The sequence below is a fragment of the Limulus polyphemus genome, unplaced genomic scaffold (assembly GCF_000517525.1).
Source record: "Limulus polyphemus unplaced genomic scaffold, Limulus_polyphemus-2.1.2 Scaffold5226, whole genome shotgun sequence".
Classification (NCBI taxonomy): Eukaryota; Metazoa; Arthropoda; class Merostomata; order Xiphosura; family Limulidae; genus Limulus; species Limulus polyphemus.
Window position 1 is genome coordinate 21,969 of NW_013670836.1, and position 16,300 is coordinate 38,268.

The window sequence follows — 16,300 nt, forward strand, 5'->3', positions numbered from 1 at the left end:
ATAGTTCTGGTAAAACGTATAGTTCTGGTATTTCAAGCCATGGTCTAAAACGTATAGTTCTGGTATTTCAAGCCATGGTCTAAAACTAATAGTTCTGGTATTTCAAGCCATGGTCTAAAACGTATAGTTCTGGTATTTCAAGCCATGGTCTAAAACTAAAGACTACCGAGTTCATATTGGAGAAGATGTGTAGAAAAGTTTCTTATAGATGATATTTTTCAATATTTGCACCTTCAGGGACGTAACACTCTTAACTGATTGAATGACCATACCAAAGATAGAGCTACGTAGAGCTGACCATGAGAAAAAATTGGCTCGGTTAAGTGCAACCCTATTGGACAGATATCCGTTTTTCCCAGCTTTTTTCAGTTCGAGACTATTTCCACAGAGCCACACAGGTCAATTGGTTCCTAAGGTGTATGTCTGCAAATAGAACAAGTTGGATAATTCAATGCAATAACCAAATGGCTCGATAGTATTCTAATAGTATATAGCAGAAATAATGGCAATGAGTTGAGAAATTCAACAGAATTTTATGCTGCTTGCAAAGTGAAGACATCCCTTTTTTTATGTCACATTAGGCATAATGTTTCTGTTTTTTTATCCTATTATTCAGTTTATACGGAAAAGCACAAAATATTTTTATAGTTCGTATCAGGCATAATGTTTTTTCTTAATTCATAGCTTCATGTAGTTGATGAAAACAGTCTGAAACTGCCTGAATTTATAAAATGAAAACACATTAACAGTAATATAAAAGAAAAAGTGGTGTTAATAATTTACACTGGTCAATTCATTCATAACAAATATAAAACTTGTTTGCCATTCAGTCATGGCAGTTGCTACTTAAAGATGAGGGAGAGTGGTCATTCATTTACCTAGGAAAGAAATAATCAACTCTGTTCTATCCCTAGTATGAATTCTCTGCCATGATTGGCTGAGAGCACATCATGTTGCTTTAAAAAGCTGGTAAACAAATCGCATCAGTGTTATCTGTTATCAAGGCTGTTGCCATAGGTGCATCACATCGCAGGAGAAATTTGCAGACGACAGTTTTTGTTGTTGTTTTTTTCAGCATAGTGAAAACACACTGATTCATTTAGGCATAATTTGAAACAATTTAATCAGACTTGTAGTAGACTTTCTTGTTTGTTTTTTGATTCTTTATTTTTGTTTCATATTTTATTTTTTCTTATTCGTCTCATTTTTAACCTTTTAAAACTTGTTTACTTTATTCTTTCTTTCATATTTTTTAAATTGAGTTGGCTAGTTGCTCTATGTTATGTCAGTTTTATTTGTTTTATATTTTCTCTTTTTTATTTTAAACTTTTTTCTGTTTTCCAACCTTTTAAGATTTTTTTTTCATTAGTTAATATTTTTGGAATTAAGTTGACTTATTACATTTTAAGTATTTTATATTATCATTTGTTTTATATTTTCTCTTTACTTTTCTTGTTTTTCAACCTTTTGAAATTTATTTTCTTTAGTTCCTTTTTTCATCTCTTCCCCCCCAGTGGCTCGGTGGTAAGTCTAGGGGCTAATACTGCTAAAAACAAATTCAAATACCCACGGGGCAGAGCACAGATAGCCTATTGTGTAACTTTGTACTTAACAACAAACAAACCATTTTCATCTCAAATAAATTAAAATAATATTTTGTAGTGCTAAACAAAGGATTTAATACTGTAAGCATTTGTAGAATAAAACTTCTTTGAAATGTAGATGTATTTCATGAGTGAAAAACCTATTTACATATGAAATTAGTATTTTTCCAGTTTCAGCAAGTCCAGACGATAGTGTGGATGCTACAACATCGGTTACTGATGCAGCTGCACACGTACGTCTATTTAATTCCAACTTCACAGCCTCCATCGTTATTAAACCTACACGAGCGAGATAACCGACGTCCATCTACAGATGAAGCCCTTTCTGGTGGTCAAGGATTTAGTCAGTCAGATTATGGAAGTTCTTGTAAGTTACATGTTCAGGCATGAAAATTAAGTTGCTTCAACTGTTTTATTACCGTTTCTTTAGACCTAACTTGAAATCGCTGTTTTAACAATTTCTTGATTCAGGATTAAAAACATCTTTTTTTTTTTTAATCCCATTCTCACTTTCTTTTTTTAATATGTTATTTTGTTCAAGACAAAACAAATATTTCTTTCAGTCCTCAGAAATATAGACATAAGTATGAATTGGTACATTTTTTGAAGTTAATCCTGATGGTTGGTGTTATACAACTGCTTTTTCCAAGTGCTATAAAAATATTTATATTTGATTTCAAACTCAAAGCACTATTACTCTCCATGTTTTTTTTTTCCCACATTAAATACTAATCTATTACTCCTGATTATTCCGAACCTAAATTGTATTTGCGAATTGTACTTAACATAAGTTAAAAAAAAACACAAGTTAGATATTACTTAATTGAGGATTTAGAAAAGAGCCGAAAGAATAGGTGGTTGGAGATTAATTGATGAAAATAACAAATTTACTTTATAAAATATCATTTTTAAACTTCCTTTATGTTCAGTATAATTCGTAAACACAATTTAGGTTCAGAATAATCAGGAGTATTAGATTAGTATTTAACGTGGTAAAAAAAACACAGTAAGTAAATTATGCCTTTGGTTTATTTGTTATTAATTTGTAAAGACCTTACTCTATTAGAATAATAGTATTCTAGTCTCTAAATTTTGTATTATGGAATTATCAATAGTAGTGTAACAGACCCTACTGACATTAATTCATTCTTTATCAGCAAATATGTTATTGATCATAAATTTCTCTCTGTATTCTGTTGGTGATTCAGTTATTAGCCCAGTATTATAATGATATTGTGTTAAACTGTTAGTTCATAGTGAAGACTCCCTTGGTGGAAGTCCTGTCCATTCAGCCTTGTCTGGATCCTCATCTAAGAGTGGATCTGAGGAAGATTTGTCATCAAGAGATCCCAGTAATGGAGATTTATTGGCAGAACTGTCTCCATCAGAAAGAGAGGCCATCATGAAAGTTCCGGCAGCTAGTAACACGGACGACTTGAAATTATTTGTTAGGTATTCATATTTCAAAAGTTGTTTTGTGTTAATTTTCTAATGAAAATTGAGATGTAATTTTGTTTTCAGGAACGAGATTGACCTGGATTAAGAATGCAGAATAAGAATATGTAAATCCTATAATACAAGGTGCTGTTTCTGATGAAAGTGACACTGTTGTTCTGACATTTAAAGAAAAATCATGTACAAGAATTTAGTAAAAAAAAAAAGGGGGGGCACAAGCCCCACATTTACAGTCTTTCTGACAAAAGATCAACTTTGGAAACTTCCACGAAACTGATCTTGTTAACAATAAGTAAAAATTTTGATGAAGCAGTATTTTTTAAAATCGGTTATTTTGATGCAAGGAAAGTTTTATAAGTGGTTTCAAATGATATTAAATAAATTGAAAGCCATAGATGAAGAGCATTTTTTTAAACTGCTGGAGTCAAACTTCATGTACAGGCAGGAGAAAATTAAGAAGATAATATTTATGAAAGGGATTCCTGTTTTGTATGCTAGTGTTATCTAATTGCTACAAATTCATGCATTAAAATCCAAATATATTTTTGTGAGGTATAGAAACTAAATTGGAATCAAAGTTATTATTAGATAGATGAACATCGGTGAATTATTATGTTAATTATTAAAAAGACACAGTATTTATGGCTTATAGGTTCGTGGAATTGTCCCTTTAATTCTCATATACAGTCTATTGTGGTAGCAATCCCATGCTAACCCATCATTTGGTATTAGGTATAATACAGACTACACATGAAACTGTGGAAAAGTTTTTATGGCTTATAGGTTCGTGGAATTGTCCCTTTAATTCTCATATACAGTCTATTGTGGTAGCAATCCCATGCTAACCCATCATTTGGTATTGAGAGTAATTAAAACAGATAAAAATCAGCACTTTGAAGTCTTAAATATATATTTGAAAGTAAACTGATAAATACATACTTTACGATATACAATCGTTCAATCACATGCTTTCTAAGTTATTATTGTTAAGGACACAGACACATGATTTTTTCATTTTAAATCAATTTCTGTTAGACTCTGTTCTTGTACCTCATTGGATGATGCCAGATTGAACCCGATGAAACATTGCGATAAAATAAACAAATGTTTTACTTTTTACATCCGATTAAAACTTGTATGAAGTACAAAGGAATGCTTACATTTTACATACATTTTTACCTGTTGTTTACAGCCCTAAAAACTTTTCCACAGTTTCATGTGTAGTCTGTATTATACCTCATTACGTGAATCAGAGATTGTATATATATTATAAAGCATTTAACAATTAACTGGCAAATATACAACTATAAAAATAAACTTTAAGCTATAAGCCTAAGTATAAAAGATTGGTTTTAAATACAAAACTAGTGAAACATCGTGATGAAATAAACCAACATTTTACTCCATACATCCAATGGAAACTTCCAAAATTTGAAAAAAACAGAGATCTTTCTAGTTATTAATTCTTTTGTACTGTTCACTTTGTTAAGTAAGAATATAAAGAAGTTTAAATGAAGTAATTATTCTTTTCTTTTACTTTTTTTTTTTTCAGGTTACGTCCATACTTTACTGGTAAACACCACTTAGAGGAAATTATGTATTATGAGAACGTTCGACGATCCCAACTTGTAGCAGTTTTGGACAAGTTTCGTGATGTACTGATTACATGTAAACATGAGGATGCAACAGTTGCAGCTTTTTATCGTCATTCAAGATGATTAACCGTAAAGAGGGAAGTTATGCTGAAACACAAACTGATCTCGGTATCGTTTCTTAAAACAATGCCGCAAAAACTAGACAATAACAGAATAATTGGTTACAAGCTTAAACAATGCCAATTTTTACTTATTTGTTTTTATACTCCACACACTTGTTTGTAGAAGGTATATTTTGTTTACACTTTAAAGCAGAGAAGAAGGTTGTAACATAATATGTTTACTGAATTGTCGTGTTATTAGGAAAGCGTGGTTACATAAAAACTTATCGTAGTACGAAAAATTTACTGCATATCTCGAAGTAAATTCCAACAGGTTCTTGTATGCTTTAGTTAAGAAAATTTATTATTTTTATCTGATCTTGAGTGAGGATAGACTTGAAAGAGTAAAAATTTAGGTTCACAACAAATAGGGAGTCGAAGGTTAATGTACTGTTACTTAAAGTTTGATTTTGTAAACTGTTTCTTTTGTGTGTGAGTGAAAGAAACCTTGCCTATTATATTATTCTTTAAGCAAGCTTAGAGTTGAATTATGAAAAAACTGCTATGGTAAATATGGTATTACTAAATCAGCCAGTTAGGAATGTTTGAACAGTTTTTCCCTTTCTGCTGATCATAAGTAAGTTGTTTTTCGAACGTACGAGGCGTACAGAACAAAACATCTATATATATATATATAAAAGGTGACTTCTATGAATGAACAAACTTCAAGCTAGTTCTTGTTTTTTGAAATATAATTCATTAGTTTTATTAGTAGCAAAAGTGATTGCTCCTGTATGATTCAATCATAGATTTAACTATTAATCTATAGCTAATACGAAATTACAGAGACTGCCACAGAACTCTGTCAGTGTGGCAAGAGACTTGTTTAGATTCAGCTATTAGAAGCATGAACCTTGTAGTGGTAAAGTTTTAATTTTTTTTGAGAATTATTACCTTTTTTCTGATTTATACAGCTGGTGTATGAGCAATCGTTCTTTCAAATTTATACCTGATATATTTGTTTCTTAAGAAGTTTGAAAAATATTTTAGTTAAGATTCCTTTTACAATTAATACTTCATATAATTCACATTTTAGTATAACAATTTTTAATTCGAACGTTTTGGTTACGTTTAAGAAATTAATGCTAAGTACATAAAAAAAGATTGTTGGCACATTAGATTCACGAATGTTTTAGTTTTATTTTTAACTTAACGCCATCTAGTGATAGAATCGATCTTCTTATATCGTGACTACTAGCGATCAGAGTGTCACCAGTCGTTTCAACAGAGTTCTGCCACGTGGTGGGAATTAGAAAATTCGAAAAATATTGTAGGACTAAAATAGTATTTCTTGCAAAAATAAGCTTTGTTGCGATAAGAATTCCTAAAAAAAATGTTTTAAAAAGTTAATATAATTATAAAGAAATTAAACTAATAAGACAGACAGGCGATAAAGCAATGTTTTACATCCATATTTTATGCTCTTTGATAAATATATCTGTTTGCATGTAAAATATTTACTATTTTCAAACTGTTTACTTCATAAGTAATCACTAACATAAGTTATTTTTTTCCAAAGTTCGAAATTCATTTGATAAAAATTGAAATAAAATTTGTTACAACAACCGTTAGAGGTCTCTTGTTATAATTCAGTTAAGGAGGATGCCAACACCGATTAGAAGAATGAAGCCTAAGGCTCCATTTTGTCATACAAACCGCGAGATTACAAGATGATGTAAGTAAAACCATGAAATATTGCTAAAATTATTTAACACTGCGTTTCCAAATAACTATTTTAGATCCCAACAAATTTAACATGTTAATCCTACTTTAACTAGTATCCCATACATGAAGACGGTTGACATCTTATTTCATCTTCAGTGGACGGCCTGGCATGGATTTGTGGTTCGAATCCCCGTCACATCGAACATGCTCGCCATTTTAGCCGTGGTAACGTTATGACGTGACGGTCAATCACACTATTCGTTGATAATAGAGTATCCTAAGAGTTGGCGGCGGATGGTGTTGACTAGCTGCCTTCCCTCCAGTCTGTCACTGCTAAATTAGGAACGGCTAGCACAGATAGCCCTCGTGTAGTTTTGCGCGAAATTCAAAACAAACTAATCGTCAGCGAAATCTGGAAATAATAATATGATTCTAATTATAACATTATTTCCAGATTTCGTCGAAGATGAAATAAATGTATTCCGAAACTTCTGTAAGTAAACATTTTTCGTATCTTGTCGAAACGTTGTACATTTGCTGTTATGTTAAACTTATATTAAAGTTTTTCTTCAGTACCCATTCAAGCCGTCTCCAGCCATTATTAGTCCCAAAGTGGGTTCCTCGTCATCGCAATTGCTGGTGTTATTTGGAAGCGGAATTAAAGGCCAAACATTTCTGCGATACCCTTTAAATTTTTACGTTTCGACTGTAAAAACTCGTAATGTTCGCTTATAAACTACGCAAAGGGTATGAAATAATTGTTTATTTCAATCGGTTTCATTCTGCAATTGTTTCCTAACACGTTTTATTTTTAGGCATTCTTCGTTAGTACTTCATCGCACTATTATTATTTTTCGTTTGGTAGATGGAAGTTTTCGATTTACCTACAAAATTGATAGAGGGACTGAAGCTGAACATGCTTAAATATATTACAAAAAAAAGTATAAAAATATGCGTGTTTATAAAAAAAAAACTACTACGAAATGTACATTTTCTTCTTAGATTACACGAGATGGCGACTTTCGAGTGTACGTGTGGTCAGCATACACATTACAAATATTTGCAAATGAAATGAAGAGCAAATTTCTTGCTTCGTTGTATGCAGTTTATTCAAGGAACATACTTTTGTGGGATATTGCACATACTTACAACAGATTCTATAGAAAAAGCATTGCGAAATATTTCCCTGGATTTTGTTTGTTTGAATTTCGCGCAAAACGTCCCTAATTTGCGCTAGCAGTGTAAGACTAGAGGGCCAACTCTTGGGCTACTCTTTTACCAACGAATAGTGGGATTGACCGTAACATTATAACACCCCCCACGGCTGAAAGGGCGAGCATGTTTGGTGGGACGGGGATTCGAACTCGCATCCCTCAGATTGCGAGTCGAGCGCCCTTACCACCTGGCCATGCCGGGCCTCCCTGGATTTTGATAAGCATATTATATTTGTGTGATAATTAGTGTCTGTAATATAATTTTTTTAATGAAATTGCACATGTAGACCAGTTATATACATAGGCTAAAGATTACATAATTCAAATTAATTACTAGGTAAATATTTATACATTTTTAACCAATATCAAGGAAGTGGACAAATGAACACAAAGTGTTGTGGCTTAGGCCTTTCGCACCAAAGATTTTAGTGTCTATAATTTTTAACCGTTATAGATTCAATCCAATTGATGAGTTTTAGTATTGATTGTGATGTCACCTGGACAGTGTCTTGTGGCAGATAAAAAAAAATATATAAATGCAAACTTTTCACACACACACACTTTTAGCCCCCCAGTGGCACAGCGGCATGTCTGCGGACTTACAACGCTAAAAACCGGGTTTCGATACCCGTGGTGGGCAGAGCACAGATAGCCCTTGTGTAGCTTTGTGCATAATTAAAAACAAACAAACAAACACACTTTTAATTTGAAGTCTATAATGAACCAATGAATAGGAATGTAACTAAAACAAAACTACCCCGGTCAAATGTTAATTTCTCTCATTTTTTACGCCAAACGAAACTTTTTTTTTTGCCAATTTACGTATCTTGTACCACAATGATTAATCTTCAAATTTAAGCAGAGATTGATAAAACAAAATCAAGTTGATCAGAATATATTTTACCTGAAATTTTGTTTGCTTTAGTTATAAACTGATAAAGTATAAAAAAATATAATGTTTACCAACGATTCTTGCATTACAGCTGTCTGACAGGAGAGTGAAATTTGACTGTCACTTATAGTGCGCCAATGGCCTCGAAATGCGGAGCGTATTTTTACGGTAAAAAATCACGAACCTTCGAATTTATAGCCCAAGCACCTAACATGGAATCTTATTTATAAATCCAGACCATGATCCCTTCTTTCAGTCTATATCTTGAACCTCAGTGTGCCTTCATAACCTGTTTTTTAATATAATTTTTGTAAACATAATTAGCTGTCCATGTTTCCATTTTTTAACTTCATTAGATCTTGGTTCATCACACCCTGATCAATGCTATAGAAATATTAACGTGTAAATGTTGTTCTTAAAAAGTTATTGCACTACCTTACATTTTTTGACACCCAAATGTGACTTTACGTGGTCGTGTACAACGTCTAGAATGGTGAGGTATTGACGTAACTGGTTTCATCCTGGTTAGCATGAAAGGGGAGCTTGTTTACTGTAGTGAACAGTTTGAATTGTCAAGTGTTTTTAATTAAGGATTCTACAGATTCTATTGAAGCTTCTTTAGGTGTAACTTTGTTCTGGCATGTTGTTGGTATATATCTGATCAACTTCCAAGAACGTTAGTAACACTTAAAATGTTCTGTAATGTGGCGTCACAAATTGGTTTTGCCACAAGTAGTCAGACAATCCAGAATTCTGTGAAGTGTACAAGAGGTGAATCACAATTTATTAGTATGCATTACGGTGCATTATTGTGCAAATTTCAGATCTATTCTCGACACACGTACATCATTCAGTAATGGAAGTTTGTTTTAATCATCCAGTCACCCTGTATCTATTCTCGACACACATACATCATCCAATAATAGAAGTTTGTTTTAATCATCCAGTCATTCTGGATCTATTCTCGACACATACATTCAGAAATGGAAGTTTGTTGTAATAATTCAGTCATTTTGGATCCATTCTTGGCCAATCAATCATCGGCACTCCACCATCCACGCTAAGGCATTGATTGTCACTCTTATAACGTATATCTACAACATAAAAGTGCGGGGAATATTTTGTAGCATAGCATAGATTCGAACCCAGCTCACCCACCTATCGAAAATGCAGAGGTTTTATCGTTTGAGTGTTTTCAAATGTGAATTACCAAACTTATTTTTTTTATCCTACGTGTTGTTTACTAACACAAGAAATTTAATGAGTCTGTAAACGTTTAGAGAAAGAAACGAGACACAAAGATACATTAGGTTTCTCTATTTTTGGAAGGCTAAACATAAATAAAGGTTACACGTTTTATTGCATTTATTAACAGAAAGCTCGCCCCAAGTTTTCAGTTTGTTCACTATTCAGTGATCTGTGTTGTCTGTCAGTCAATCAGTCAGTAGACACTAAAATGACGTCACATAAGGGACGCCTAACGTTGCAACTTGTACTGTCGTTACATCAGTAAAACGTGTGCATGCCATGAATCACGAGAATAATTATGCACTCTGCTCTGTAGACTACAAAACAGCATGGCATTTGAAATGCAAAAGCAAAATATATATATATATTTGTTACTCTTAATTTTGGTTTTATTTACTCTTGAAACAGAACACGGAAGGACATCTAGTCGAATAACAAATATCATTTCGAGATTATTATATCTTATTTTTATCGTTTGTCAGTTTTGCTAATGGTAACATGTTCTGTTGATAGTATAATCTTATATCACAGTGATTACATTTATATTGCGATCATTTGGATTACTTTATATATCGAATAAGAAGAAGTATATATATTTTTAATTCTTCGGTTATAATGACGAAAATAAAACTTAAAGTGCTATACTCCTCTTTTACTTATATTTTTTGGTCCAGTAAAACGTAAAATAGTTAATTCATCATAATGCTTACAGTTATTATCGTCCCCCCGGTGACTCAGCGGTAAGTTTGCGGACTTACAACGCTGAATCCAGGGTTCGAATCCCGCGGTAAGTAAAGGGGCAGATAACCAGTTCAATGCGTAGCTTAGCGCTAAAACGAAGAAACGAAACAATTTACATTCTTTGTTTGGAGCGCCAGGTTCTCTGATAACGAAGATTACGCACGCGCAACAGCCCGCTAGCAATTCACGTGTTAAGTAGCCCGCTGGGTTCTACATACGAAACGCCGGCATATGAGTATATGCTCATCCTTTTCTTCTTTTACCACAATACAGCAGGTGTTTGAATATGATTAATATAAGGACGCGTTTGAAGTTCAAATTATAACGCATTTTGGGCAAAGGTGAGCAGCTGAAATTTGATAACGATGGGGATAATCTACTTTTTTTTTTACATGTTTAACTTTACGTTTTATTATGATACGTCCTCTATTTGTAAGAAGTTAATGTACTGTAGGAGCCGTAAAAACGATAGAAATTACAGATTGAATAAATAACAAGCCCATCTTCTCTGGACTCTTAATGGACTTCTCAGACTCGTATCCCATGTTGTTTTTTTCATGTTATTTTATTCTCGGCCCGGCATGGCCAGGTGGTTAGGGCGCTCGACTCGCAATCTGCGGGTCGCGGGTTCGAATCCCCGTCACGCCAAATGTGTTTTCCATTTAAGCCGTGGGGCGTTATAATGTAACTGTCAATCCCACTATTCGTTGGTAAAAGAGTAGCCCAAGAGTGGGTGGTAATGACTAGCTGACTTCCATCTAGTCTTACACTGCTAAATTAGGGACGGCTGGCGCAGATAGCCCTCGATAGCTTTGCGCAAAATTCATAACAAACAAACAATATTTTGTTCTCCAATAAATTGATATAAAACTATGAATTTGAATATCTATACAACATGAAAGCAACGTTATGTCTGTAAATCAATATTTAATGTAATAAAGATGAATACATGTTTTTGTCATATGAAGTTGACCCAAGAGAGTTTCGATTATAAACACTATAATTTTTACTGAATCATTAAAATCAAGTTAACACTTTCTGGCTGTTGGTTTGGCTTACGTTTATTTATAAGAACCCAGATTTTAATTTGTTTCAAAATTTTGCGCAGATGACTAAGTGTACATAGACGCCACTAATTTTGAACTGATAACTAAACTGAAGACAGCTAGTCAACAGAACACACCACCAGCCCTAGAGCTGCTATTGCTGATCTAATAGTATGATTTGACTGTAACTCATATAGCACACCCACAGCTCACAAGTGCGAGGTGCGATTTTGTTGCATCGGGTCGCGAACAAGGAATCTTCGGATTAACGTTCTAGTACGCCACTCACTATTCCACGCCCAGCCCACAGATTTTAGAAATATATGTGCCTCGGTACTGGTACCCAATTACCCACGGCCAGTAGTATGTAAATAATACAAAACTTAGTAATATAATGTTCATGATATACAAGTTGTGGGGGGGGGATGGGGGAGGGTAGATTGTATCTGAAAGGTCGTAGGTACCAAGAGTATTTGGTTATTACTGACAGTCAAATAAGAAGCCGAGAAACTAGTCTCGTATTAGCTGCTGAATGATGTTTTTTTTTGGACACCTTTAAGGATGATATGCCTGTTGTAAATACTTCGTCGTGACTTTTTATGTATTTTATTATTACAAATGAGAGAGTATATAACGCATTTCATACCTTGTGGTATTCTGTTCTGGCGGTTTGTTCCGTGCACTATTTTCTCTGTATCTATTTCTAGATGTTCTTTGCCCAGTTTATATGGAAGGTATTTGACTGTTTTGCCATGTGTTATTCCACCGTATGACCCTTTATTGCCTAATTATATTAACATAATGTACTCCATACTTATTATATTAACATAATGTACTTCCATACTTGTTATAATTATATTAACATAATGTACTTCCATACTTGTTATAATTATATTAACATAATGTACTTCCATACTTGTTATAATTATATTAACATAATATATTTCCAAACTTATTATAATTGTATTAACATAATATATTTCCATACTTGTTATAATTATATTAACATAATGTACTTCCATACTTGTTATAATTATATTAACATAATATATTTCCATACTTATTATAATTATATTAACATAATATATTTCCATACTTATTATAATTATATTAACATAATATATTTCCATATTTATTATAATTATATTAACATAATATATTTCCATACTTATTATAATTATATTAACATAATGTACTTCCATACTTGTTATAATTATATTAACATAATGTACTTCCATACTTGTTATAATTATATTAACATAATGTACTTCCATACTCAAGTTGTTTCATATCATATTCTGACGGTTTGTTTTAAATAACTGTCTCTGTTTCACCCTTATGGTTATACTTGATAACCGTTTCGTGTCTCACTTTATGGTTCGTATGTGGAACCGTTTCGTGCTCCTTTCTTTGAGCGGTATTGAATAACCGTTTCGTGCTCCATCCTTACGGTACGTATTGGATAACCGTTTCGTGCTCCTTTCTTCGAGCGGTATTGAATAACCGTTTCGTGCTACATCCTTACGGTACGTACTGGATAAGCGTTTCGTGCTCCATTATTCGGGTGGTATTGAATAACTATTTCGTGCTATATCCTTACAGGTATATTTTCTCCTTCTGTAAAATGATCAGCATAATTTCGCGTGCGAGTGACGTTCATATCATGTAGTTAGGATGTGTTTTTAATGACTTCTAAAAAAAACAGTAATCGACTTGAGCAACGACTTCATGTACATGAATTATTTTTCTTCGTGGTTCAGCGGTAAGCGTTAGGGCTTGTAGCGCTAATATTCGGGGATACATTCCTGCTGTGGGCATGGCGCAGATAGCTTATAGTGTAGTTTTGTGCTTAAACGACAAACACACTTTTCTACACTTGTGAACTTTTTTATAGTAATTATTGGTTGTTTGTTTGTAGTTAATCACAAAGCTAAACAAAAGAGCTATCTGTGCTGTGCCCACCACGGGTATCGAAACCTGATTTTTAGCATTATAAGTCCACAAACTTATCGCTGTTCCATTGGAGGTGGGGACTTTAAAAAGTAAAAAAAAACAAATGATAAGAAATTAATTGATGTGTGTAGTCATCTTGCAATACGTAGAAGCAATCTAGATACTGTTATACGTATTAAACAATTTTGGAAAAAGTTGTATAGTTTCAACTATCTATATAATCGAATATTAATTAACCTGAAAATATTGATAACTACTGGTTCATCAACTGCTGTTTTCAGAGGCGGGTTTTTATTCTTTTTTTTCCAAAACGAATAATATTCTAATGTTAATGCTCTTTTACTTTTGACAATAAATAAGAGAAAGTTTTAAGTACAATTCTGCTTAGTACGTTGTTTTGTCACCAGAGTGCCAGAGCGTTGCTCGTTATGGTCAGAATTTACGTTTACTGGTTAAAGAGTGGTTGCGTACCAGCAGCTGACCCTGGAAACACGCTACGTTAGCTGGCTCTGCCGCTGCTCTCCCAGAATCAGTATGTAGAGAAATCCACGTGTGTAAGCTCCTGATATTAGACAGTCTCTCTCGTGCTTCTAAGACCGATCTTACCTTTGTTATTCGTTATAAGTAGTTTCTGTAACGTACAAAAGGTTGTACGTATTAGATAATTCTAACATTAGCCAGTTAGGACCTCACTTTCAATTAAACTGAGCAAAGTGAAGCGACATATAGGCAATCAGCTCTAATCAAGGTGAGTACCGTTTTGATCTGTATCTGTGACGTAAAAGATCACGGATTAATACCTAACAGAAAACAAAGTAAGAATAAACATGTTGGTACTTAGTTTATACAAACAACTTCATATACTGTGTATAAAGAACATGATTTTTTTTTTTGTATATAGTATTGATATATCTATCAGAGGCGGACAAAAGAGTTTCAAGTAGGGGGTCGTTTTAAACCCCACTAACTTCTTAGCACTTTATAATATGGCTTGTTCATAAGATCGTCCTTGATTATAATTGGAAACAATGCTAGGCGAAAAATAGTGCTACAACTGATGCACAAATTATTATTAGTACTTATTTGAAGTAACTTGTCTGTCTCTTCCACGAAATTAATGCATATAGTGCTAAACGTATCCCCTGTAGAGGTCACAGCGCAGATAGCCCATTGTGTAACTTTGTGTTTAAACAACAAACAAACAAGCACTAATTTCATAATTTTAAAGTGTACAAAGTAGTGCATCATTCAAAAATATCATTTAAACATATTTTCTTTACACAACTTTCATGTACTTCATAACCTTGATATAAAATCAGTTAGACGTAATACCAAACGTACCAGGTATAACTCGGGCTCACAAAATATAACGAAAATATATTAACATTAGCAACGTGTCTATTAGACTTTGATCACGGAAGGAGAATACCTTAACGTTAAGTGTTCGAACCTTCACTTCTTGATTATATTTTCTCCAGTTTCAGTATCTGTTTAAGAAGTGATTTAACTACAGACAGATTACGATCATTTATGTACATTTTCTCTGAAATCTTAGCTGTAATTATTCCGATGGAATCAACTATTTCGAAATATCTATCAGAAAAAAATAAAAGTTACTTTCATTGATACAGATGATCAGTTGTTGTTTACCTTAACCTTCTGGCTTGGCATGGCCAGGTAGGTGGTTAGGGCGCTCGACTCGCAAACTGCGGGTTGCCGGTTCGAATCCCTGTCACACCAAACATCCTAGCCCTTTCAGCCGTGGGGCATTATAATGTGACGATCAATCCCACTATTCGTTGGTAAAAGAGTAGCCCAAGATTTGGCGGTGGGTGGTGATGATTAGCTGCCTTCCCTCTAATATTTTACTGCTAAATTAGGGACGGCTGGCGCAGATAGCCCTCGTGTAGCTTTGCGCGAAATTCAAAACAAACCATACCTCCCCCCTTCTACCTCAAACGAAGTGATTGACCTAAAAGTGATACTTATCCATTAATTATCATCAGTCCAACTTACTCCAGTTTTTAATGTAATTGAGAAAAAACAAACAAACCATTCACGGATAAATACTATGCTCTAACTATATTTGGTTTAAAATCATCAAAACAACACTTAATAAACCAGGAGTAACATTAAAACTCTACAAAATATATTCCGATTCCTGATTCTGAGAAACAGACGCACAACACTACGTTTCCTAGGAGTGACAGAAAGATTATTAACCCTGACGAAGATGTAACTCTTAAATAGATTTGAACCACCTCTTACGCAGCTGGTTATTACTATTGTTTTGAATATACTTCCGTCATTGTCTGTGTCATCTGTAAAAGTTTCTCTCTGTGAAAATGGGGCTGAATATCGCTGGCTTTGTATGGGAGGTTAATGATGCAAAACGTGTCTTGATGGCTGCTTTTCGCTCGCCAGATGTTTCTAGCATCACCTGTTCGTCTTGTGTACGTTATTATTTTTCATTACGGAGTCGGTATTTGCTTTCATTACTGAATAACCACCATTAAAAATTAACAAAGAGCTAAGTTGTTGTTGTTGTTGTTTTTACTTTAATTTCCGCATTTGAAAAAACCAGACTTTTTTTTTTTGTCTCTCACATCTCCGTGTTTTCTTTTCCGCTAAATCTAAATTACTTTAACAATTAGTGGGATGATACGAAAAAAAGCAGAAACTTAATAAAAAAAGTTGTTTTTTTATTATAACGGCATTAATCAAAT

General features: G+C 33.5%; 2 protein-coding genes across 3 annotated transcripts in view; both read left to right on the forward strand.

Moving 5' to 3' along the window:
• Positions 1 to 6,067, forward strand: part of LOC106472297 (GATOR complex protein NPRL3-like) — a 27,093-nt gene extending 21,026 nt beyond the window's left edge. Inside the window, exons 13-15 of the mRNA XM_022400899.1 lie at positions 1,776 to 1,971; positions 2,855 to 3,056; positions 4,612 to 6,067. Coding sequence (XP_022256607.1) covers positions 1,776 to 1,971; positions 2,855 to 3,056; positions 4,612 to 4,777 — 564 coding nt within the window. The 3' untranslated portion in view covers positions 4,778 to 6,067. The remainder of the gene's footprint in view (positions 1 to 1,775; positions 1,972 to 2,854; positions 3,057 to 4,611) is intronic.
• Positions 6,068 to 6,456: 389 nt separating this feature from the next.
• LOC111089095 overlaps positions 6,457 to 16,300 on the forward strand; it is a 42,590-nt gene continuing 32,746 nt past the window's right edge. The window contains exon 1 of one of the 2 annotated variants that reach the window (XM_022400901.1): positions 6,457 to 6,490. The gene's annotated coding sequence lies outside the window, so the exon portion shown is untranslated. Of the gene's footprint in view, positions 6,491 to 14,062; positions 14,323 to 16,300 lie in introns of those variants that run through there. The other variant, XM_022400900.1, reaches the window with a different exon arrangement.